General features: G+C 39.4%; 3 protein-coding genes across 7 annotated transcripts in view; 2 read left to right on the top strand and 1 right to left on the bottom strand.

Moving 5' to 3' along the window:
* The window catches only part of LOC119655185 (esterase B1-like), a 77,872-nt gene that overhangs the window by 48,395 nt on the left and 4,196 nt on the right, over positions 1-25,281 (bottom strand). For all 4 annotated transcript variants that reach the window (XM_038060969.1, XM_038060976.1, XM_038060952.1 and 1 more), the window contains exon 2: positions 1,864-2,038. In XM_038060969.1, the coding sequence (XP_037916897.1) occupies positions 1,864-2,038 (175 nt within the window). The remainder of the gene's footprint in view (positions 1-1,863; positions 2,039-25,281) is intronic.
* LOC119655223 (charged multivesicular body protein 6-A) lies at positions 5,778-18,607 on the top strand. The gene is made up of 3 exons (XM_038061006.1): positions 5,778-5,989; positions 17,774-17,883; positions 17,949-18,607. Exons 1-3 carry the CDS (start codon positions 5,921-5,923, stop codon positions 18,421-18,423), a joined length of 654 nt encoding a protein of 217 aa, XP_037916934.1. The 5' UTR covers positions 5,778-5,920; the 3' UTR covers positions 18,424-18,607.
* The window catches only part of LOC119655209 (CTD nuclear envelope phosphatase 1 homolog), a 28,445-nt gene continuing 25,115 nt past the window's right edge, over positions 21,952-25,281 (top strand). For both annotated transcript variants that reach the window (XM_038060994.1, XM_038060987.1), the window contains exon 1: positions 21,952-23,049. In XM_038060994.1, coding sequence (XP_037916922.1) covers positions 22,945-23,049 — 105 coding nt within the window. In that variant the 5' untranslated portion in view covers positions 21,952-22,944. The remainder of the gene's footprint in view (positions 23,050-25,281) is intronic.

The raw sequence follows: 25,281 nt of genomic DNA, 5'->3' as shown, positions 1-25,281 counted from the left end.
TTGATATAGCCAAACTTTTTATTTTATTTGAACGAAGCCTCTTTCCAAAAATCTGCATTTCCTATAAACCAACCGCCTAGGTTTATCCAACGGATGCCAAACACTCAGTGGAAAATACACACCTGAAGATGTTTTTCAAACCAGAAATTTGAGACGAAACAATTTAAACGGTGATAACATGGTAAAAATAATGCGAATCGAAGGGCTTTTTTACTATTTGCCCAAAACACCTTAAAAATTCAAATATCAAGCCGGGAAACGAGTAGTCTTCTTGACCCAAAAATAGTTTACAAGAAACACCTGATGTAGATCGCGGGCGTCAGATGCAGACTCCATAAAAAAGGTTAACTTTCGAGAATAGAATATTTGGACTCTCAAGCATTATCGAATGGGTTTTATAATAATAAGAACGGTACATTGCTTACCGATCAACGTGCCGCGGCGGTCAAATAGCAGGAATGTATCAAGCCGATTTCAACAGAAAAATTTGCCACAATCACTTCCGGCGTTTGGAGCAATTCCACTTATCAGCGGCGAGTAACTTCAAAAGACAATTAAACAAGTGAAACATACAAGGAACTGAAGACATGACCACAATGAAACAGGCACTATCGCTGACCTGCCGAAAATTGAACGATTTAAGTATCTCTGTTTGATGCTTTCAGCCGATGATGAACTGCGACATGCAATTGCTTCACACATCAGCGCAGACAGGATGAGGTGGCGTTCTTTGCGATCGACGCATCAATTAACACCTCAAACCGAAAATCAATCGCATTAAAATTATGTTTTGCCGTGATCTCCGGGTGTTACAATGATCGGCACCTCGCTGTAATGAAGAGGAAGATGTTGCGGTGGATCATTGAAATAAAACCTATGATCACGTCCAATATGGCGTTGCATTAATTGTGCAGAAGTTACGAGAGTGCCATCTTCGAAGATATCGTCACGTAACCCATCCTAATAAAAAACCTTTTCGCTAGATTTACTTGAACATCTAAGTCAATGGGAAACGATACAAAGACTGACCGAAACAATGATAGAAAAAGATTAGGAACCTCCCGACTCCACCCGGACCAAGCCTATGACCGAGAAAGGTAGCAGTCTCGAACAAGACAAGACCCGCTACCGATGTTAAAGGAGGAAAAGACTATTGTTATAGATCTATATTCTCTTATATATTCTTACTTAAAATTGGATATAACGCCTTTTTGCGAGAAAGTAACTCTTTGAGAACAAATTAAATATTCACAATTACATAAGAATGGTAAATATTAGATGTTTGTATCTAAGTTCGCCATCATACAATACTTATAATCTAAAAACTAGCAAGAGAAAATCCTATTAGAACTTGTCTTTACCAACACTGACAAATCCAGTTTTGATGGAAAACTCTTCTAGAATCTAAATTAGTGTTCAATTTGTCATATCAAAATACGATAATGATCGTTGTTAGTTATATGAACAATTAATGTTTTTTGTCGAGATGCTCACATATACGACAAATATACAATAGATTAGTGTACTGGCATTCATACAGCAAATTTGCAGAGTTGAATGATAAATAGCTTTTTTGCACAATTATTCAAAGTAAAATAACGAATATAAAAATAAAAACATTTTTAGATTGTTTAAAACCTACCACTATTTTACACGCATTCTTCAGCATTATAACATTCTCCAAAGCATTCGCAAATGATAAAAATCAAAGCATCATATATTCAACTAGAATAAACAAATATCACACAATTCCTTCTTTCACCAAAAATTAACATTTCATATGTTGACTTATTAGTGAATAAATATTGAAATCCGCATGCTCAAGCTATAATGCATTAATATGTCTAAGACCAATTTACTCACTGCGAATCGAAGCTCCCCAACCGGTGGTTTTGCATAAGGTATCCTTTCGAAACTGTAATATGGATCATCCCAACATGAAATTCTTTTCACTCCTCGCACAGGACCATAGACGGTTTCAACTACCAATTTTTCGCTAGTTTTCCGCCGATGTTGGCGATAGCGGAAGCCGATATATCTGTAAGAGGAAAATTTCATAGCAGACTATTTTGGAAATGAAATAGAAAATAATTCTTAAATGATTAAATGTTAAAGTAATATCCTTGAAAGCATTGACGAAATTAAAATACCTTTTAAAGACGGCAAAAATTTGGCTTCAGGTTTCATTCTCACCGCTCATACATCTTACCAAAAATGTGTAAGAAGTATTGAAAATCTTATAAATCAGCAATTCGATAGGCAAAAATCAAAAATTTAAATTATCAAAGACTTTTTACTTAATACTTTTTACAATTTCCAGAATTTAATCATTGCAAGTCCATCCAGCACTTGTATGGTAAATGGTTACGTCGACCCCATGTGGTAACCCGAGGTAATCTAAAATAACTGATACAAGATGTGCTCTTCAATTTCTGATCAACAATTTGCGCCTCTAACTCCCAACCACAGCACAACAGATAGTATCCACACCATAGTATATCTAACAGGCAGAATCCAGACTCAATAGACCGGACTTGCAAATGTATTGGGAAAGCTTATCCGTACACATCATAGTCCCTCAACATCTGTCAGTTACTACAAGTAGTTTAGTGCCTATAATGTGAACGGATAAGCTTCCTTCAATATATTCGCAAGTCCGGTCCATTGAGTGGGGGTACTACTTATTAGATGTACTATAGTTGCGGATACATTATCACGAGTTGCTATGGACACGTCCCTGCATCTATCATAACAATAGATATTGCACAAATGTTTATGGTTTTGCACATCCCAGCAGGAAACACAGGCTGAACTTCCTTAAAGATTAATTTCGGATTAACGGTAATGAATCTTAATGGAACCACTGAGCGAATAATACTTTACAGTTCTATGGGAAGCTTGGTAAAAGCAAGCACGCACAGTATTCTTGGCAATAGATCCATGTTTTCTCTTCTAAGAAATGAGGAACAAATTAGTAAATGGATCCAAGATCAATCTTTTCGAACACATCCCTTTCCTGCTGGCACAGGATGAGGAAAGAAGATTGCTGTTAAAATCTCACTGGTAGCATTGGGATTTGTATCGTATGTATGTTATCCAAGTCTGGAAAATTGTCTTGTTAACAAAAGCACTTGAAATCAAATACATCTTCTTCTGCGCTTGTGTCAGGCAAATGTCTGAGTCTGCATCAGATATCAGCCAGGCAAATGGCTGCGTCTGTGTCAGACAAGCTTCTGCCTCAGCTAAAGATCTGTATCAGACAGCAGACAGAAAGATGTATTTATCTGAACAAGACAGGTGGTTACCTCTGAATTGGACAATCAACACATAGAGTACATGCATATAAACAATTTCCTCTTACGAAATACGAATATATAAATATTTGAGTTTCTAAATTGGATATTTTCAAAGAGGCCCGGCCAAGCCTGAGTGTATCACATATAAAGCACTAACACCAGATCAAGAAGATTCAACCCCCAGCGCATTGTTCGAAATTTTATGATGGAGAAAAATCATTACGCATGTTCGACCATCTACGGCTAATACGCGTGAAAAGATCCTGCCTTGAATGTGCTGCAGTGCATGGCTGTGAGCATATGGAATCGCACAGCTGTTTATGGCTTGACATATGGAATGGGGAAACACACAAGCAATCCATTTATGCGCTATCGATACAACGACCCACCGAAAACATTAACCAGATGGATGGATGGATGGATGCTGCTCGTCCCTGCCACATGGATACCAAATGACATTCCGTGCCCCTTAGCCACCTGATTTCATTCTCCTCCATTCTTCTCGCACCATACCTAATGCACAGAATTTTTCTCATGCATTTACCATGGAAGGGCGAAGCATGCACTAGGAGATAAATCTACTGTGTTTAATCTTCTTGTTCCCAACTAGAGGCACCTGTCCCCAAATCGTTTTTCTTCCACAACATTAATCACCAACCATCCAACCCAGGAGTTGATTACAGCACTGTGCGCTACCACACGAAGCGACGCCAATTTCGTCCCCGTCAAAATTCACTGTAGACGGCATAGTAGGTCTACTATAGGCAGTACCCACACTAAAATGACCTGACTTGCGAATGTGCTGCAGGATCTTATCTGTACCCATCAGATACGCTAAACAAGGAAAAGGCATAATCTTCGTCAAATCGTATTGGTAAGAGAGAGATCGGTGAGCTTTTGCTATTCTATACTACTGCCGTGCTCACCCATCCACAGTTAGATACTAGACAGCTACCACACTCCCCCTTGCCCATTAAGGGGGGAAATCAGTGCGAGTGCGTACGATTTCAAATTGTTTTGCTATTGAGCATGAGCGAGATGTAACGAAAATCCGATCAGCTGTGTTTGACATACCGCCCGGACTTGCCATGTATTGGTGAGATCCGCAAGTTTTTGCTTATGCATAAGTGAATACGCGAAACAACTTTTTGCTAGATGGTAGACGGTGTCTACTCACAGCAAGCATATCCACATAGACTTAGTCTATCTGACTGGCTACCTATTGATATGGCTGTATGTAAATTATGAAGCATTTATGTGTGTGGCTTGAGTGGACCGTCAGACGCTTGGACAAGTCAGAAACTAGAGCCACTGACGACCATCAAATTAAGTGCAAAGGAACCAGACGCTATGAACACATCCGAAGAATGTTTCGGTCAGACATCGGATTAATGGTGACACATGAGATAGCTTATCGCCCGTTGACTAGCATGAGTTGATAAAAAATGTGTTTGAATATTTTCCAATACTATTTTGCACAATTATTATAGATGAAACTTTGATGCATAATCATAATCTAGAAAAAAAAAACAATCAAAATTAACAAGCAGGTTCAGATTTTTCATTGGGATAAGTTCTGAGAAAGAGACCTCTTAAACTTTTCGAGGCTCACATTGTGAACCTTCACAGTTTCAGTGATCGGCAATTTTTTGCCTACGTGTAAGTGAATACGTGACCCTACTTTTTGCTACATGTGTGAGCACGGCAGTAGTACCAGAATAGCAAAAGCCCACCGATCTCTCTCTTATCAATACGATTTGACCAAGATTGTGCCTTGTCCTTGTTTAGCGTCTCTGATGTGTACTGATAAGCTTCTGCAACACATTTGCAAGTCGTGGCATTTCATTCTGGGTACTATCTATTAGATATACTGTGGTATAAATTTGCAATAAATAACATGATAGACGTTGTACCATCAATCACGACCACCACATGCTTTTATGGGAATTGAAAACTGGGAACTTCCCTTCCCACATTACGTTGAAATTTCAACCTTTACCAGGAAATAATTGTATTATATTAAAAGCAATCAATTAATTAATTAATGCAAGGCGATCTTTGCCCCTTTTCTCTGATCATCAGAGTGGAGCAATAACATTGTCCATATTAGATTATTTATGGGAGACGTGACTAGACATGAATTCGTAGATGCATCGGAACGTATTAAACCGCACCTACAAGTTAATTAAAAATCCAAAATTTACTTTAGCAGCCTTTATTATCTAGGGCTAAGTCTAATGTGTGCACTATTTAATTACTTAATTACTAGCTAAAATGCATGCTTCGTGCATTTCCAATAACTTGCTTACGCTCTTTGATCGCCCGGCGTGTGATCACTATTTCCGTCGAGCTTAACGTTTAATGCTTCCTTCATTCTCACTACGTTAACTTCAATTATGCTAGTACCCAAGTTCACACACACGTAGCGCTCTAAACAGTAAGTGACCAAACTATGAACGATGACTAATTGTCAGATGTAAAATGACATTGTCAGTTTGACGTAAGTGCTAAAATGGGGTTCGGGTTGCTTGTTTGGGCTTCGCGGTAGGAGTTTTTTCGATTTCGTCGTCCAATTCTAAAATTTTATACTATTACGAAGGCTGTGTTTTTACGAGATATAAAGTATGGGCGCTCTTTTTGGGAAAAGTAAGAAGCCCCCGAGTCGAGTGACGGAGCAAGACAAAGCTATTCTGGTAATTTGCGTGTACAATGTCCATATTGATAGCGCAGTAAGGAGTGAATCATTTAAGGCGAATAATGACATTGTCACGGAAGTAGCATAATATAAAAAGAAGTGAGGAATAATGCCAACAATAACGACTTTGATATTGTGGAACGGGATTGCCACTGGCTGGTTGCTGCGATATAGATGACGGACTTTGTACTCCCGCAACAGATTTGGGCGAAAAGACCAAATTTGTCCACACGGTTCAATCTAACAAGCAAATTAAACTTTCTTGTAAATTTTTGTGTAATCGGAAGGCTAATACACGAAGGAAAATCTCTAATATATTGATAGTTGATACCAGTAGTCTCTCTTCCGCAGAATTCCCGTCGCAATAAATAATAAAATTGAATGAGCCTTTCACAGGACTATTGTTTATCAAGAGGAATAAATTTTAGCGGACGGATAACAGATGTCTAATAATAAGAATGGGGAGTAAATTGTTATCAAATTTGAATAACTCCACTCTCGCGTTAGAAAATGACATGGCTTTTACGACGAAATAATAGTTTGAGCTGCCCGATTACCATATCCGTTAAGAAAAAAACAATTCGGAACGTTCATTTATTAATTATAGTAGTTTAAAAATTGGATTCTTAACAAGGCGGAAAAGAAAACACGGTGATTGGCTGACACTTGATGTGACGTCGAGCAAGCAGTTTCAATCTTATTTACGTGAAGGCATCCGATTTGGTGTTTGTTACTTTTCAAGTAATCAATCAGTTTTTAACATAGTGCAAAATTGATGCGTGAATGGACAAATCTTCAATTTACTTCACGTTTCGACAATAATGGCCACAAGCTATATAGCAAGTTCTGACATTTTTACCTGAATGACGGTAAAACGTACGTTTCTCAAAGGTTCACAGTCCCGCAAAAAAATGGACTTCCACTGAGCGGGATTTGAACCTTGGGCACGTCGAATTTGAATAATAACAACACAAAACTCTAACGCAATCGTATATTATCAATTAAGGTCGGGGTTAAAGTTTAAAAAATGTTAACTCACATTGAAATGATCCCCACAATTTAAACCTGACTCCAAAGAAACTGGATTCCGTCGGATGATGGCGATCCACTTCTTTCGAAAATCTCTTTCGGAACAACCAAAAAACTTTTTTTGGCGGGGCTTTTGTGGAGTTATTTGTGCAGCAAGGCACGAAACAATATTTCATTGCCCTCTTTGACATTTCACGCAGAAATCAATTTTGACAGTTTTATATTTTTATAAGTAACTGGCAGTTGCCAGGCTACTGAAGTTTCTTGGCATGAGTTGTGACGTCGCACAACATGGCACGGGTTTCTCAATTTGTTTGAATTTGGTTGAAATTTTAAATTCTGATCATTTCAGACACACATTTTTTTTCCAAACGCGGTCTTTGAGAGTATTGACAGATCGCAACATTTAAGTGATTTCCGTCATTGTAAAAATAAGGCGGGGAATCTATTTGACGAAATGAGTCACTTATAGAACAATTTCCACTTTATTCATTATTGAACAGAATAAAATAGGCTGTCACCAAAACTGTTCAAAAACAAAATTTGGAGGGTTCGTAACTAATTTATTTTTTAAATAAAAAAGAAAATTTTACTTCGTTGCTCTTTCTTAAAATTATGTTTCAATTTTCCTACATTAGTTTTTCATTGACTTCAATCATCATCATCATCATCATCAACGGCGCAACAACCGGTATCCGGTCTAGGCCTGCCTTAATAAGGAACTCCAGACATCCCGGTTTTGCGCCGAGGTCCACCAATGCGATATCCCTAAAAGCTGTCTGGCGTCCTGGCCCACGCCATCGCTCCATCTTAGGCAGGGTCTGCCTCGTCTTCTTTTCCTATCATAGATATTGCCCTTATAGACTTTCCGGGTGGGATCATCTTCATCCATACGGATTAAGTGACCCGCCCACCGTAACCTATTGAGCCGGATTTTATCCACAACCGGACGGTCATGGTATCGCTCATAGATTTCGTCATTGTGTAGGCTACGTAATCGTCCATCCTCATGTAGGGGGCCAAAAATTCTTCGGAGGGTTCTTCTCTCGAACGCGGCCAAGAGTTCGCAATTTTTCTTGCTAAGAACCCAAGTTTCCGAGGAATACATGAGGACTGGCAAGATCATAGTCTTGTACAGTAAGAGCTTTGACCCTATGGTGAGACGTTTCGAGCGGAACAGTCTTTGTAAGCTGAAGTAGGCTCTGTTGGCTGACAACAACCGTGCGCGGATTTCATCATCGTAGTTGTTATCGGTTGTGATTTTCGACCCTAGATAGGAGAAATTGTCAACGGTCTCAAAGTTGTATTCCCCTATCCTTATTCTTGTTCGTGCTTGTGTTTGACCAGTGCGGTTTGATGTTGTTGGTTGATTCGTCTTCGGTGCTGACGTTGCCACCATGTATTTTGTCTTGCCTTCATTGATTTGCAGCCCAAGATCTCGCGCCGCCTGCTCGATCTGGATGGAGGCAGTTTGAACGTCTCGGGTGGTTCTTCCCATGATGTCGATATCGTCAGCATAGGCCAGTAGTTGGGTGGACTTGAAGAGGATCGTACCTCTTGCATTCACCTCAGCATCACGGATCACTTTCTCGAAGGCCAGGTTAAAGAGGACGCATGATAGCGCATCCCCTTGTCGTAGACCGTTGTTGATGTCGAATGGTCTTGAGAGTGATCCTGCTGCTTTTATCTGGCCTCGCACATTGGTCAGGGTCAGCCTAGTCAGTCTTATTAATTTCGTCGGGATACCGAATTCTCTCATGGCCGTGTACAGTTTTACCCTGGCTATGCTATCATAGGCGGCTTTAAAGTCGATGAACAGATGGTGCAACTGTTGTCCATATTCCAACAGTTTTTCCATCGCCTGCCGCAGAGAGAAAATCTGATCTGTTGCTGATTTGCCTGGAGTGAAGCCTCTTTGGTATGGGCCAATGATGTTCTGGGCGTATGGGGCTATCCGGCCTAGCAAGATAGTGGAGAATATCTTATAGATGGTACTCAGCAACGTGATACCTCTATAATTGCTGCACTGTGTGATATCTCCCTTTTTATGTATGAGACAGATTATGCCTCGCTGCCAATCGTCAGGCATTGATTCGCTGTCCCATACCTTGAGCACAAGTTGATGAACCACTTGGTGTAACTGGTCGCCTCCATATTTAACCAATTCGGCTGTAATTCCATCGGCTCCTGGCGACTTATGATTTTTTAGCCGATGAATTGCACGGACTGTTTCTCCTAAACTTGGTGGTGGCAGTATTTGTCCGTCGTCTTCAGTTGGCGGGACCTCCAACTCGCCGATGTTCTGGTTGTTCAGTAGCTCATCAAAGTACTCAACCCATCGCTCTAATATGCCCATTCTGTCGGAAATCAGATTTCCCTCTTTGTCTCGGCAGGATGAGCATCGAGGTGTATAAGGCTTCATCCTGCTGACTTGTTGGTAAAACTTTCGCGCCTGGTGCGGTTGCTCCCTGTACTTTTCTAGTTCACAGACTAGTTGGTTCTCCCAGGCTTCCTTTTTCCTTTCCGTCTGTAAAGTCGCTTCTCCGCTCGACGGAGTTCGTGATAAGTTTCTGCGCGTGCCCGCGTTCTTTGAGAATGCAACATTACTCGGTATGCGGCATTCTTCCGTTCCGTTGCTAGCTTACATTCATCGTCAAACCAGCCGTTCCGACTCCTTTTGCGGCTGGGGCCAAGTATATTTGTGGCCGTATCCATGATAACGTTCTTCAGGTGGTTGTGAAGATCATTAGTTGATGCTTCATCTCCAGGTCCCCTATTGACTGCAGTTATTGCGGCATCCATTTCCCTCTTATAGGTGTCGCGGAGGGTTGTGTTGTGGATGGCTTCAGTGTTCACTCTCACCTGATTGTCAGAGGGGATTCTAGGTGGTATTGTTATTCGAGCTCGGAGACTTCAATGTTCGGCCCAATCTTAGCTAGTGAGCAAGCGGTAACGCGAATTACATGACCATGCCATTGAAGTCGCCTCTTTCCGATTTTCCCCACTATGGATGCAACCCTATGTCGATCGCAAATTTCCTCAATTCGCAGCATAGTTTTCTCCATTACCGCGAGGCAGCTTTAATTGCAAAGGTCACCATTGGCAGAGAGTATTGATTATTGCCACTGATAATAGTGCCTGTTTCCTTGGGGAGAGCTGAAGCCGCTTTTAAATATCTATCACTTCGGACTTTACTCGTCAGATCTTGGTGGAGCAATTTAACTCTATGCACAAGTTCCTGTGGATCTAAATGATGTGGTAATACCTACCAAATACATTCGTGTGGCACACGGTCAAACGCTTTCTCTAAATCCAGGAATGCCATGTAGAAAAGGTGATGGCCCACCCCGGTACTTCTATACGAATAACTATATAGCTTCTCTATGAATAACTATACAGCGTCAGTATTTCTGTGATGAAACATGTCGCCATGGTTCTGTCGTCCTTTGGACCATTTTCCCATGGCTTGCGAGTCATTATCAATGCGGATAGTATGACCACACCATCGAAGATGCCTCCCTCACAATTTCTTCACGATTCATGCAACGCCATATTAGTTAGGAATGTCCTGCGAACGTAGTCATGGCAAATGATGCTATTGATTCAGCATGAGCACGTTTACATAACCGCAAGCTAGCGTTTATTATTCCTTGGCAGCCAGTACTAGGCACCCTAGAGGTGATTAGGAGAACAGCGTTGCAGTAAATTTGAAATATGGGCGTTTATTGCTACGACTATCACTTAATTAAGGATACTGTGATATGTAGCTATTTCATATTATAGTTTACAACTGGCTAAGAGCACTGATCCGAAGTATTCAGATCAGCTAGTTGACGCGCCATAAAACGTACTACAAAGGTGCATGTTGCGACTTAAATAAATATCCTCAAAATATCCAAGGAAGCAAAATTCGATTGTAGGAATTGGCACTTATCTCACGCATGTATCTTTATAGTCCATTTCAAACTGAACTCCATAAGCAAGTATAAATCAAAAAGAAACAAGTCGGGAAACCGGAAGCTGGGCGCTTCAGGTATGGAAGGTTTTGTTTGCTTCTTATGTGAGTATATTTAAGTGTAGAACTATCCCATTTGTACGTAGCCCGTTAAGAATATGCATTTAGCATGTCAGACTTAGTACTTCGTTGTGTAAATTTACACGGTAAAGCCAATTTTAAGCTACTGTAACTTTGTTACTAATAGTATGATTTTGATCAAACTTGGAGATAATATGCTTCATATTATGTTTAATACTACTACCAACCTTTATAACTCTGAATAAACTCAAGGGGGTTTTACTCAATTTTCCCAAAAATATGGTAATATGCTATTATTAACTTAATTTGAACAGATAGCGATATGGAAAGTATTTTGAGGCCTGGGCACTATATGGAGGCAGCTTCATGATTTTTTTTCAGATTTTTCGGTTGTATAGTTTCTGAGAATGGCTCCGTTAAAGAAATCATCACTTTGCACCCCTCCCACTCCCCGCATTTTTAACCAATCTTAAAACTAAGTCCGGCTTCGAAAAGTACTAATCGAGACCCTTCATTTGATACCCCACATGCCTATATTTGGTGAAAAAAAATTGTACACCCCCCTTTTACATGTATGGGGACCCCCCCCCCCCCCCCCTAAATCTCAACGTAGGACAATATCACTCACTGCACGTCTGGGGGTACACAGGTCTCACCTTCTCACCAAATTTCGTGTCAATCGGTATAGCCGTTTCTGAGAAAAGTGCCTGTGACAGACGGACAGACAGACATTGAACTGATTTTGTTTTACAAACAAAACCTTAAAAACAAGGTTTTCTACGAACCGTTCAATAATACCCTACAGACCTTTTACTGAAAATTACATTATGCTGGTAATTGATGGTTTGAAAGGCAGGTTCTACTCTTTCTGGTTTAAAGCTTTTTGCACATTTTTAGCCAACCAATTTTAGGCGTTGAGACCTTAGCAAATTTCTAAATCATCCATGATATAAATAAATCATTTGGTACTGCGAAAAACTTAAGGCGAAACCGAAGTCGAAACTATTGCTTAGATACAGTTTCAAAATATTACTCCGAATATTACTCTCAACATCCCGTTGTATTGAACCGAGCGGGAGCTTTTAAATCATAAAAGAGCATCTGTTTAACAGAAGTGGCTTCCGAAAATAATCAAGGCTGTTCATAAGTTATAAAATAAGATCAGCAGCATGAGCACATGTTATATATATATGAAACTTGAAAGCAAAAATGTTTACGGACCATATCATCGTGATTTCAAATGTTAAGAACACAGGGTAAACTTAACATTTTAAACCACGTTGATATACCCTGTTAAATAATTATATGTACAACATAAAAATTCTTTATTAACAAAAAACCTTTATTTTAAATTAATCTTGTGTTGTACAATTATGATAGTTTAAATGTGTTCTACCAAAAACAAAACAAAATTAATTTTAAAAGTTTAAATATAAACAAAAAAAAAGATGAAACTTAAAAATTCCTAATAAATATATATATAATATAATATATAAAACGTCTTTATGCCTTTTTGGTTTTTTAAATGATTTTTTTTTTCAACGCAAAATATAGTTTAGTGGGGAAGTATGATCTCTTTTGTTGGAAATCACCATTCCTGGCCTAGATGGCATTGAATCAATTAATGATTTCGGAAGATTGTCATCAATTGTCTACCATTCGTCTTGCAGAGTGACATTCAAATCCCTAACAGTCGCAAACTGATCTCCATTTTGGAAAACTGGTGTCGATAGTCCACTCTAAAAATTTCTGATTGTTTTTAAATCTAGACTTTTGGCTGGCCACTCCAGTACGGGTATATTTTTTAATTTAAAAGGGTCTATAGTGACTTTCGCTTTATGAATGACGACAGTGTCTTGCAGAAAAGTTCAGTTATCTCTCTAATTTATTCAGCACATTCTATAAACACATGTTGGCGTCTACATTGCATAATATAAAGTACAGGTCATCATCCATTATATCGAAATAGGACCCAAACCATTAATTATCCCCCATCAAAACTGGGTCGACGCCACGTCTCTCAGGGACACCGTAAATCACGCCAATACTTTCGGTTACGGTCGTATCCTCTTAATTTTTTTTTTTTCATCACTAAATATAACTTGATTGAATTCCTGCTTCCAAATTTGGTTTCTCTTGGCAAATCCCAATCGGTCTTTTATTGGAATTGATTTCAACATAGGTTTCGCTATCCGCGAATGGCAAATCCCAATCGTGGTTGCATTAAGTGTGCTACCTTTATCTCCCCATCACTCTTTTTCTTATTCACTGATAAACGTCGAATACCCCGCTTGTGCGTGTGACCACTTCGCTGTATAACACCATAATTACCTAGACCTTTTAGAAAGTTCGTGATGGTATTTTGTTTAAGATTAAGTCTTGTTGCAATTGCACTAACTTTTCCACCATTCTCTCTTAATCCTGTGATCAATCGACGTTCCTTTTCTGATAAGTACATGCACATGGTATTTTTAATGAAAAATGAAATTTATATGAAGGACCAGCCCAGTCGAAAAATCACTGTTTTTCTCCAAATATAATTATAGCTCAGTGGTTAAAGCACTGGGTTGTCATACGGAAGGCCGCGGTTCAAATCTCACTGGTGGCAGTGGGATTTGTATCGTGACTTGACGTCGGATGCCAGTCGACTCAGCTGTGAATGAGTACCTGAGTCAAATCAGGGTAATAATCTCGGGCGAGCGCAATGCTGACCACATTGCCTCCTACAGTGTTCTATAGTGTACCGTTACGGTCTTGAATGAAGTGCTCTAACACACTTCAAGGCCCTGATCCAATATGGATTGTTGCGCCAACGATTATTATTATTATATATAATATTAAACAAACCGCTGACAAAATATCGAAACGAAATAGCAATACGTACATTTCAATCAACTAACGGTACATATAGCGCATATTGCCCGCATGGTTTTTCTTCCTCAAAAATGAAGATCATGTCCAAAAAAGCAACTGCAGCAAATAAAAAATTATATATCAACAAATAAGGGGAAAGACACAGAAATAGGTTTTGCACATATATTTGTTTAACAGGGTGTATATTCTATAAACATTTTCTAAAAATCATTGTTATTCCAGCACAATACAATCGCGCTTCCACAGTCGCATTTTCTTTTCTAGTCAATGTCAGTGCTGCGACATCTCTTTGCCATATTGGAAAACAAGTGGTGAACGGTTTTTTCTTCGGAGTTGCTGCAGAAAAATTTACTTGAGGAATATCTTGTTTTTATAGATGAACGTTATTGATTATAAATCCAGGAGTAAGTTTTTATCCCATTTTAAACCAATAACAAGTCTGAAGCCGAACGGTTGAGGTATGGAAAATTTTATGTTTTTGTGATGTAAGGCACTTTCATTATACGTTCTTCCATTCGTGGAGAGCTAAAATTCAAAGCATTCCTTCATGCATTTCCAAACTCCCAGATGTAAATATCGAAATACTGATGACAATATGTCTGTCGTAAACAACTAAATCTTGCCTATGTCCGATGCGTACATATATATGTACGCATCTAAATTGAACATACACATTTGAATATTTCCACTTCACTGAAAACATACGTATGTATCTATCTGAAATTGACAGTACGCGTAAACTTCTTAGGTACATATAAATTTCGCCTCGAGAAACCGCGGCTGATACAAATAACTAGAGAGAGCTAAAAAAGTTAAAATAAGATACGGCCATCGTATACATATATGGACTCTTCGAATCTCAGACGATTCACTTTATTGTGGTATTGATATATACTGCTATACATATAGTATATTTATGATAATATAGTTTGATTGAAAAGTACTCAGTACTCATAGCTTGATTGAAAATTATTCATTGAGTCGCCATTCCTTAAAATATTATCTATATATTTCGCAATGTGTGGTCGCGGATCGATTCTCCCTGATGGCGGGGGAAACTATATCGTAGGCTGGATAACGGATATCGTTTGACTCGGCTCTGAATGAGTACCCGAGTCGAATCAGGACAATTGACAATATTGCCTTATTATCTTTATTACTACATGAATGGAAAAACATGTTCCCATATCTAGATGTTTGAAGTAACGGAAGGCTACCAATTTAAGGGATCCAAAAGCTTTCCTGCCAAACTCTCCTCCATCAAATATTCCTAGTCTTTCGACTAATTTCAATAGCGTAACTCTTTAAATTTGGAGCATTCAATTTCTGCGGTAAATGACAAAAATATGAGAAGATAGCATGGAATCGCTTCTCTATTAATCAGTTTGATTAACGCATTTCTGGTAGAATTCGCTGTTATCACAGTCATATATTATTCTAGGATAATATATGACTGTATGATTGCTATTTTGTCCGCTATTTCCATTTACTGGTTAAACACAAAATTCAGATGTAAGCATACATCACCTCGTGGTTGCGACTAAAGTTTGGTAACGAGAAAAAGTGAAGATTCCGCCGCTTATGTCGCTTAATGCCATCTGCGTTACTTGAAGCTATCATAATCCTTCGCCTCTTTATGGTGAAAAGGAAAATAGTTACGGGAGTTTTCCTATGTGACGGTTTCCAGAAATCGATCTTTGTTTTTCATACATATTTTGGAAGTAGAATATGTTGGGAACATACTGAACCAAGTTGCAGCAAATAAAAGAGCAAACGGCATGCTAACGCGCCTACAAAATAAAAAATTTACACACGTTGATCTGGAAACCACATTTTTCCAACTAAGGTTAACATTTTTACACACCATTCTACACATCTGTAGTTCTGGTCTGAAATATTATGTATTTTCATTAATAATTTCTTTTATTTTACTCTGAATTTTCAATGATAAATAGACACGATTTTTGGAAATTTATTTTGAAACACCGCCATTTTAATGTTTAGCAAACTAAAATTATAATCGTGGTTTAAACGATAGAGGCAGGCATGCAGAAGAAAAATACGTTTGAATTTTTGGTTTTAGATCACACATCCACCTTTTTTCAGAATGGACTTTGACTGCAAAACAATAAATATAAACAATGGTAAGTGAGACAGTTGTGCGGTTTCTTAGCAGGGAAAGGCCTGACGATTGGCAACGAGGCATTATCTGTCTCATACATAAAAAGGGAGATATCACACAGTGCAGCAATTATAGAGGTATAACGTTGCTGAGTACCATCTATAAAATATTCTCCACTATCTTGCTAGGCCGGATAGCCCCATACGCCCAGAACATCGTTGGCCCATACCAAAGGGGCAGGAAGAACCACCCGAGACATACAAATTGCCTTCATCTAGATCGAGCAGGCGGTGCGAGATCTTGGGCTGCACATCAATGAAGGCAAGACAAAGTATATGGTGGCAACGTCAGCACCGAAAACCAACCAATCAACAACATCAAATCGCACTGGTCAAACAGGAAGAATAAGGATAGGAGGATACAACTTTGAGACCGTTGACAATTTCTCCTATCTAGGGTCGAAAATCACAACCGATAACAGCTACGATGATGAAATCCGCGCACGGTTGTTGTCAGCCAACAGAGCCTATTTCAGCTTATAAAAACTGTTCCGCTCGAAACGTCTCACCATAGGGTCAAAACTCTTACTGTACAAGACTATGATCTTGCCAGTCCTCATGTATTCCTCGGAAACTTGGGTTCTTGGCAAGAAAAATTGTGAACTCTTGGCCGCGTTCGAGAGAAGAATCCTTCGAAAAATGTTTGGCCCCCTACATGAGAATGGACGATTCCGTAGCCTACACAATGACGAAATCTATGAGCGATACCATGTCTCAATAGGTTACGGTAGGCGGGTCACTTAATCCGTATGGATGAGAATGATCCCCCACAGATGGAGCGATGGCATAGGCCAGGACGTCAGACAGCTTTTAGGGATATCGAATTGGTGGACCGCGGCGGCAGGCCTAGACCGGATACCAGTTGTTGCGCCGTTGATGATGATGATGATGAAAGGCAACTCGTCAGACGCTGCCTCACCTCTGACCTGGGATTAGCGCAACCGAAGCGATTCGCAGATGTTAAATGGTCCTTTATATAATTCGCAGAACACGACATGACTGCGAATTATATTAAACGTAAATCTGCTGTAAATTCGTTTCCGCCTACAATTTTTTAAGCTTGTATACTCAGCCCAAAACGAGGGGTCTGTGGACCAAAAAAGAAGGAGTAAGTTGCTCCCCAACAAAGGTTAAAATATCGAGTGTCACATATGCAAGCCCCTTTATCGACTTGGTACCATGGAAGATAAACCATACAATTGATCTTCCCTCTATTTGGGAAGATCTACTTTCTCGTTAGAAGCCGTATACGACAGCACAAATGAAGGCAGCTGGTAGTGGTGGTAAAACTATCAACAGAAAATACTGATCCATCGGTTACTTTAAACGAAAAATTCGCAAAGATTTACACAATTGAGCGCAATATCTTGAGCTGGTGAGCGGAAATCGGTCCTGAGGCCGCTGTCATGTGATGAGGATGCTTTGTTAAAATTCTTTTTGAAGAATCTGCCTGCTTCTGTCTTAAGGAGCCGTCCTTGTTTGCGAACTACGACTTGTTGACGAACTACGACACTAAAGCTAATAATTGATGGAACTCAGCCAAACACTGTAATTGATCTATTTGCATTCATTAATTTTCAAGTTTGATTAAAGATGATCATATCATATCACTATTTTTTGTTGGTAAAGATTGAAAACAATTTCTTTCTCTCGTTCTTGCAGCAATTGAAACAGCAACGTGATAAGCTCAAACAATATCAGAAACGAATCGAACAATCACTAGAGAATGACCGCGCTCTCGCCAAGAAATGTTTGCAAACTGGTAGAAAAGAGTAAGTTGTTGAATTTTGGCTGAAGTTTGGCATCTTAAACTAACATAAATCGGTGCTTTTTTCAGACGAGCAAAGTTACTCTTGCGAAAGAAGAAATATCAAGAAAAACTTTTAGAAAACACGGATTCCCAACTAGAGAATCTTGAAAAACTTGCATCGGATATTGAATTTGCTCAAGTCGAGCAACAAGTACTAGATGGGCTGAAAAGAGGAAATGCAGCCCTTAGTAAAGTTCACGAAGTGCTCACAATCGACGAAGTCGAACGCGTATTGGATGAAACTCGTGAGGGTGTCGAGAAACAACGCGAAATTGATGAAATGTTAACTGGAGCACTAACGCAAGAAGAGGAAGAAGACGTTCTGGCCGAGTTGGATGAATTAGTCAAGCAAGAAGGAAATGAAAAAGAAGTGAAAAAAGAGGAGCCAACAGAAGATATGGATATTTCTGAACAGTTGCCAGACGTTCCTACAGACGAGCTACCTGAAAAAGAAAGGATAAAAGAGAAAACCACACCAAAGAAAGTTTTGGTTGAAGCTTAACACTTCTACGTCTGGTCCTTATGATTAGGAAAGGATGGACGTGCCTAAACTTATTTTGTTAACATTTAAATAAACTAAAAAGTATTTTTTCTTGATCCAAGTGAATGTCATGTAGGATTAGTGGATGTGTGGGGTAATAAAATATTTTGTAATGCTAATTAATTATTACATTTGATTGAAGGAACGTTTGCTTTTCATTCATAGAAGTAGAACCGCTTTATGTGCTTTGAATTTTCTGAATGTGATTTCAAGTGTTTTTCCCTCAATATTACAAGCTCAATGACGAGTATAAAAACGAATAATTTCCTAATTCCATCATCATGTGTGACGTCAATTTTAACACCATTTTGACCAAAATATTGCAGCAAAATCTGCAAATGGTGGCATCAATGCCTTGTAGTCATAAAAATGGATTGGATGAGGAAAAAAAATCCGTAGTGGTCTCTGCTAAACCAATGCCAAAAAGCAAAAACACATACGGTTTTCCCACTGCCACCAATTTCAGGTCGATCAATGCGGGAAAGAACAGTGCGATGATTGCTTAAACTGAAAACGAATATTCATCTTCTGATCGACCCTCCTTGTCTCTTTTTCCAAATCATTATCAACCAAGATCGATTGCTCGATGAGAAGCAAACAAGTGGCGTTTTCATATCGAGATGACACCATTTTTCATTGATCTCCTGCAAGGCGAGGTAATATGCATTTTACACATTTCCACATCCCATAGGAGTTTGAAAAAAAAGTTCAAAAGCTATTGGGAATTCTGCATGCCCAGCTGCAACGGTTTCATACACTTGGTACACCCAGGCCATTGCGCATAACAAGCCCTTCAATTGTTAGCAGCATTTGCAGGCTACCGTATGTATGGGATGTCAGATTTTTATCTAGAATTTTCGGTATAGTGGTTCCTAAGAACGGATCCTTAAAGCGATTGACACTTTTCCCCTTTACAGCCAATGTCAATAATAATACCTGCTACATGCTTTCAAAAGTACTAATCAACAAAACCTTAAAAAACGACAGGCCTTTTCCTGGCTAACTATGCAAAAGATTGTGGCTACAATTCAAATACAATATAGCAATAAATTTACATATACATTAATGACTGCTGATGCCGGTATCAGTAAAAACGAGACAGGAAACCGGAAGCTGATCGCTTCAAGTATGAAAAGTTTTGTGTATTTCTTATATAAGAATATTTGAGTGGGCATTTGTCCCCTTTGTACTTAGCTCATAATGTTTGTGTTATGTGTAGTTTGTCAGACTATTAACCCCCGTGTGGCTCTGAAGTTCAAAGCCTTAGATTGTTAGTAATAGTGCGATTTCCACCAAACTTGGTATTATTATACTCTATAGCATAGCCTGTACCATACTACAATACTTAATAAATATAGCAATGTACTATTATTAACTGTATTTAGTACTAATCGAGGCCTTTCATTTGATACCTCAAATATGAATATGTTTCCCTAATCCGCAAGTTCCGACCATTTACTATCGATATTGCCTATTAAATATACTGTGCTCGCAATCACGTGGTCGAGACAATAGCATACCCAAAAACCTATACTTGCACATGAATATGTGCAGAACACATCTGCACATACCAAAATGCAGGAACACTACATACAGAAGATTTACCTCCCGAAGAAAATAAAATCTATCATTGAATGATTTGCGCGTGAAGCGTTACGGTTCTGCACATCCCAGTGGCACTTCATGGAAGTATGTACTTGGTTTTTGCATCAATGATTTCAACAATTCAAACTGGTGAATCCATGTAAAATTTGTATAGTTTTCGTCGACAAATTAACCTACCCCAATTACTGCACATTGTCACCATCCATTCTAGTTGAAGAACCGACTCTACGTAGTATTTTGTATAAAATTTGAAACTTGGATGGAGAGAAGTATCTCCTGTGTGTAGTATTCTTCACTAGAAACTTGCAAGGCTGAACGCGGTGCGGTGCTCATCGTAATATGATATACTAGTTGTCATATGTTTAACTCCAAAGTCGTGCTGCACTATGTTCTTTCCGATTAGTGGGAAAAGCACATCTTAAATGTGGTCCAAAATTCAACCGTCGTCTATCATGGGATAGTGAGCTCCATTTCATGGCACAAACGGCAATGAAGTTGTCGCCCTTCCTTGTGTGACCACAACACTGCCACTTCCGTTTTCTGTCCAACAATTCTACAGGTGTCGGGCCGTTTGGCCAACAAGTTCTTCTTTAGTTATTATTTGAGGTCAGAATATTCATCGCAGATTCACATTGATAGAACTTTGAAACTTCCGACTAATAGTCGAGGTTACTTTCCACCTACTCTCGTATACGCGAAACAACCCCAATTTGATGTAGGTGTTGAGATGGAGGGCGAATTTAGCGCTGTTGATGGTCCTAACCCAGGAAGACTACATACAAGAGGAGCAATTTCAGTTTCTAGGCGGCAAGGAATATTATTGCTTGAATTTGTAGGTGGAAGAAAAGCATTACACATATTCAACGTCCTTCAATCACTTGCGCGTAGAGAAATTCGTGCATCATTTACATACTACATAATTAAGAAAACCGTCTAGGCATCATTCACAGATCTGCCAATTAGCTACCTTGTACCTAACCTACGTATATGCAATGACATTCCGTGCCGCCTAAAAACTTGATTTGCTTCTCCTGTATGTAGTCTTATTGCTCCAATCATAATGGACTAAAGCACCTTATAAGTTGTAACTCAGTTGTTTCGAGCTGGTGAAATTGGCTGTCGAAACTTAACAGTTAGCCATGTTAACCATACGGGACTTAGGACACCGCTCAAATTTTCACAAATGTCCGTAGCTGGCAGCAGTTTTATTTTCAAATGTATTTCAACTGGCAGCCCAGAGGCAATATGCGACCAATCACGCAATCCAGCAATTATGAATTATAAAATTGACCAGGAGCAACAGCAATTCATACATGCGGGTCGAGGTATTTCAATACTAGATCAATTTCAACTTCTAATTTGAGCAAAATGATCGTCCATGCTATATTATATAACACAGGTATACCGTAAAATTCATGAATCATCTTAGCAATACAGATCAGCTTTTATAAAAACCACGCACACATTTATGCATATTTGAACCTTGAGAAAATTATCGGTACAAGATAGCTGTTGTGATAGCACGAATAGCCGAATTTGGCCAGTCATGACGCGTTTTATTTATTATTATCAGCAGCAATAACTTTCAATTGACGCTATCAAATGAAGCACGACCTTCGGACGCAGTGAGCCGACCAAGATATGTGTGCTATCGGTAGTTTTCTTTAATTAGTAGTTGTTCAATGCTTTGCAGGTGAAAATATTTATTTCTCCATTGAGCGAATGTTTTTTGGTCTGGAGCTTTGTATATACTTATCGGCTGTTGAAATATACAGGGAATTCATAAATAATTTGAAAGTTCAACCGCCACCATGGCGAATTCCCCCATAGAGACACGAGCGATCCCTCTCGCCAGTTTCCAAGCCAGTTATTCTTGCCGTTTGGCACAACCCTATCAAGATGGCGGCTGCTGCTGTCAATGTGTTGCGCCGCGTATGAGCCGTGAGCCGTGTTATCTTGACTTTTCCCGTTGCTCAAATTGGTCGCGTCGCCGTCTTTCATAAGTTTGCTTTTTTTGCACTTTACAGTCGTATCGCGTTCGCTCTGCGAATCCGTACGGCTCAGTAAATTCTGTGAACTCTAAGCGAGCTCATCGTTCATACAATTCGCACGTCAGCGTTTGGATCAGAAGTAAGCGGTTAGCCAGGAGCAAAGAAGAAATTGCGGTTTTGATTTGGCATTAATTTGGACGGAAAATCGCGTAGCGGAGCTTTGTGTGCGTGGTGCGCCGTCCCCCTGACAGTATACAGACACGGATTCCGATCAGGCGAGCGCCCGGTTTGCGTGTGTGCCGCGCGGCGGTAGCTGTGAAGAAAAATCAGGAGCTCCCGAGACCGCTGCTGTGTTTATTTTTATTTTTTAGCCTATTCCGAGTGAGTTAATAGTCGGCTACTGACTAAAAATAATGCGGTAGTGTCGCACGTTGGTGGTGCGGGCAAAGCATTTGAGCAGGCAAGGCAGTCGCTTGGCTAGGGTGAGAATTGGCCAACGAGCATTTCGCCAAAATTCGCCGTCTCAGCCAGCGGGAGATTTTACCGAGCGGCTTCGTCGGGGTTCTTTGCATTTTTAATTGTGTGCTGTCAGCGGCTAATCGTTGGCGAACTCAGTACAGTGAAGGGCTCTCGCGGTTTTTCGGATTTTTGTGACCGTGCAAATTTTCGTTTGTTTGATTTGAAGCGGACGTGAAATTTCTGAAGTGACAGCGGCGCGCGTACATACAACCGCAGAGGACGCACGTACGCACGCGGTGCGTACACAGTTGGAGAGTGAAGTTGATCAGTGTGCGGGAGTGCGAGTGGGCGCGTGGGATTTGGACAGGTGTTGGTCGGAAGGAGACGACGCGAGCGAGATTCCACGGGTGCATGTGTGCGTTGTACGATGCCAATGTTGTCACAATTTCAAATGAACTTTCGTGCATTTCTGGTTCTCGCCTCGAAAGTATGGACCTGCATCTGTTACATGTTCAACCGGCAGATAAGGGCGGTAAGTATTTTTCCCGGAAGCTCGGGTTTTCATTGATCAAATTTGTCGTTTGCATGCGTGGGATTGCCTCCGGATGTGTTAGTTTTTGCGGGCTCGCATGTCACATGCTCCGCTAGCGGCACATGCTGCGAGTTCACTACGGGTGGGAGGGAGATAGCAGGCATGGTCCGATACTTGACAGCTACACTCTGGGGCTGCCATCCACGATATCAATGACTTAGTTTTTAATGGTGTTTACCCATCTAAGGTTTGCGTGACCTTGTCAGACGTTTGTTTTGCGTAATAATAGACACAAAAAGTTGTTTTCGTTATTTTCTGAATAGAATTCGCTAATCACGCTTGGAAAAGGAGTTTTCTTTTTTTTCAAAACTCCAATCCCATCACGTATAATTTTGTTTTTATAATTGTCAATTATACTGTGGAATTGCTTTAGGTTCTTTCAATTACCCGCCGTCACGAGGAACTGCAGTATCATTCATAAAATTTATAAGATGAATATTCTGGAAATGATAACGATATATTCTCCAAATTGTCCAGAAATGTGAGGGCTGATTTCTCATTTTGCATATACTCTTTGAGACATTTGAGATTATGCAATTAGCGGGGCAATGGAAGAATTCAATAAGCATAATTAGACAAATTATCTTTGCTTGCTTCAAAATTGTTGAAAGGAAATGACACGTGACAACGAAGATTGTTGCTTTTCGCATTGATGTCTTGTATATGTTGTACACCGAGACCATGTCGTGGGCACAAACCAAATCATCCTTATGCTTGCGCGAGCACTCTTGTCTCAAAAGCAAGGTGTACAATTTTTGCAGATTAATTTTCAAAAAAACTGCAATAAGAAGCAAAGATTAAAGCCTATTTGGGGCGGTTTGATCACAATCTCGTGTTAGTAGGCGCGATCTTCTGCAATAGCATGTTGACAATCGCAAGTCGTTCATCATAGATTATGAAATCAACGACTTCCGTCATGAAGATCAGTTTGATAGATATTAACGTTTTGATAAAGTATTCGACCAAGTTAGAAGCGGAGTGGGGCAGAAGAAAGTTTTAAGGTTTTGTTTTTTCCATGTGAGGAATGTAAGAGGTTTTGTGGTTTTTCATGTGAGAAAGTGGTGAGAATAGCATGATTAGTAACTTGGTGCTGTTTAATATTCAAGAGTAGAGCAATTGTAACGTTAATATTGAGCATCCCAATATGACAATTAGAAAAAAAATTATAAATGGGATTGTGTTGATACTTGCATGATTATATTGTATGCAACATATCAAGTAGTAATCAAAACGCTTATATTTTGCTGATGTAAGGAACGAGAAAACTATCATCGAGTATTACAATCCCCAGTTCCATTGCCTTCAATGATTTTCCCTTTGCAAGTGGTGTTATTTAGATACGTTAAGTGCGCAATAATTACATATCTGCTTATGACAAAGTTACTGAACACCTGAATGCTTATTTTATTGCAGTCAATTTGCAACGTTAATAGGCATTAGTGATCGCCTCTCCCAGCTGACCTTGAACTTTCCTGCTGTGTTATGTTTGACCTTCATATATTTCTCATCAAAATTTGTTGCTACTATTTAAATCCAATGTGAATCTTGTTTGGTTATTGCTGCAAACGAGCGCGCTTAAAAAATGCCACTAACATCGATTCGGGTAGAATGGATAGCGGCATATACATATATTTGCCGTAAACGCTGGTACGTTGAAGCCTATTTGTTTACCTCCATTCTATAGAGCTTCCATATTAGTGAGTAAATCCGTAGATTTCCATAATTCATCCATTCAACGAATAGTAAGTTGTGTGTGAATCACAGTGTATTTATTGCATATTCCAGCCTAGATGATACTATTATGTTGGTATGGTGAGATTCCCGGGTGTAGAATTCAATAAATTCAAATTGAACTTGAAAATTAATCGATCAGGTTCAGAAAACTAATAAAATATTTCTATTATTCAAATACAATGGGGGTGATAAAGTCGAATGTTTAAATGTTATGCACTAGACGGTTTATTTGGCTTTCCGTAACGTTGTTTATCTGCGAGGTTTACCTGATTTAGTCATTCATATTTAAATCAGAGTGTTGATCTTGTTTCATTCAATATGACCATCGCAATTATCTCAAATACCAAAGGGTTCATTTCGCATGCTTTAAAACCTATTCGGTGTGGATTGAATGTCTTTCTTCCTGTCTACGAAATTATGATCACCAATCGTTGAAAA

This window comes from Hermetia illucens, chromosome 1, assembly GCF_905115235.1.
Source record: "Hermetia illucens chromosome 1, iHerIll2.2.curated.20191125, whole genome shotgun sequence".
Classification (NCBI taxonomy): domain Eukaryota; kingdom Metazoa; phylum Arthropoda; class Insecta; order Diptera; family Stratiomyidae; genus Hermetia; species Hermetia illucens.
The sequence above is the reverse complement of the archived record's forward strand: the minus strand, read 5'-3'. Positions and strand labels throughout refer to the sequence as shown.

Bases quoted from the DNA above. Each gene is read 5' to 3' on its own strand.
- LOC119655223 (XM_038061006.1), top strand. From the start codon at position 5,921: ATGGGCGCTCTTTTTGGGAAAAGTAAGAAGCCCCCGAGTCGAGTGACG. The intron at 5,990-17,773 runs GTAATTTGCGTG...TCGTTCTTGCAG, and splicing joins AGCAAGACAAAGCTATTCTG to CAATTGAAACAGCAACGTGA. The intron at 17,884-17,948 runs GTAAGTTGTTGA...TGCTTTTTTCAG, and splicing joins TTGCAAACTGGTAGAAAAGA to ACGAGCAAAGTTACTCTTGC.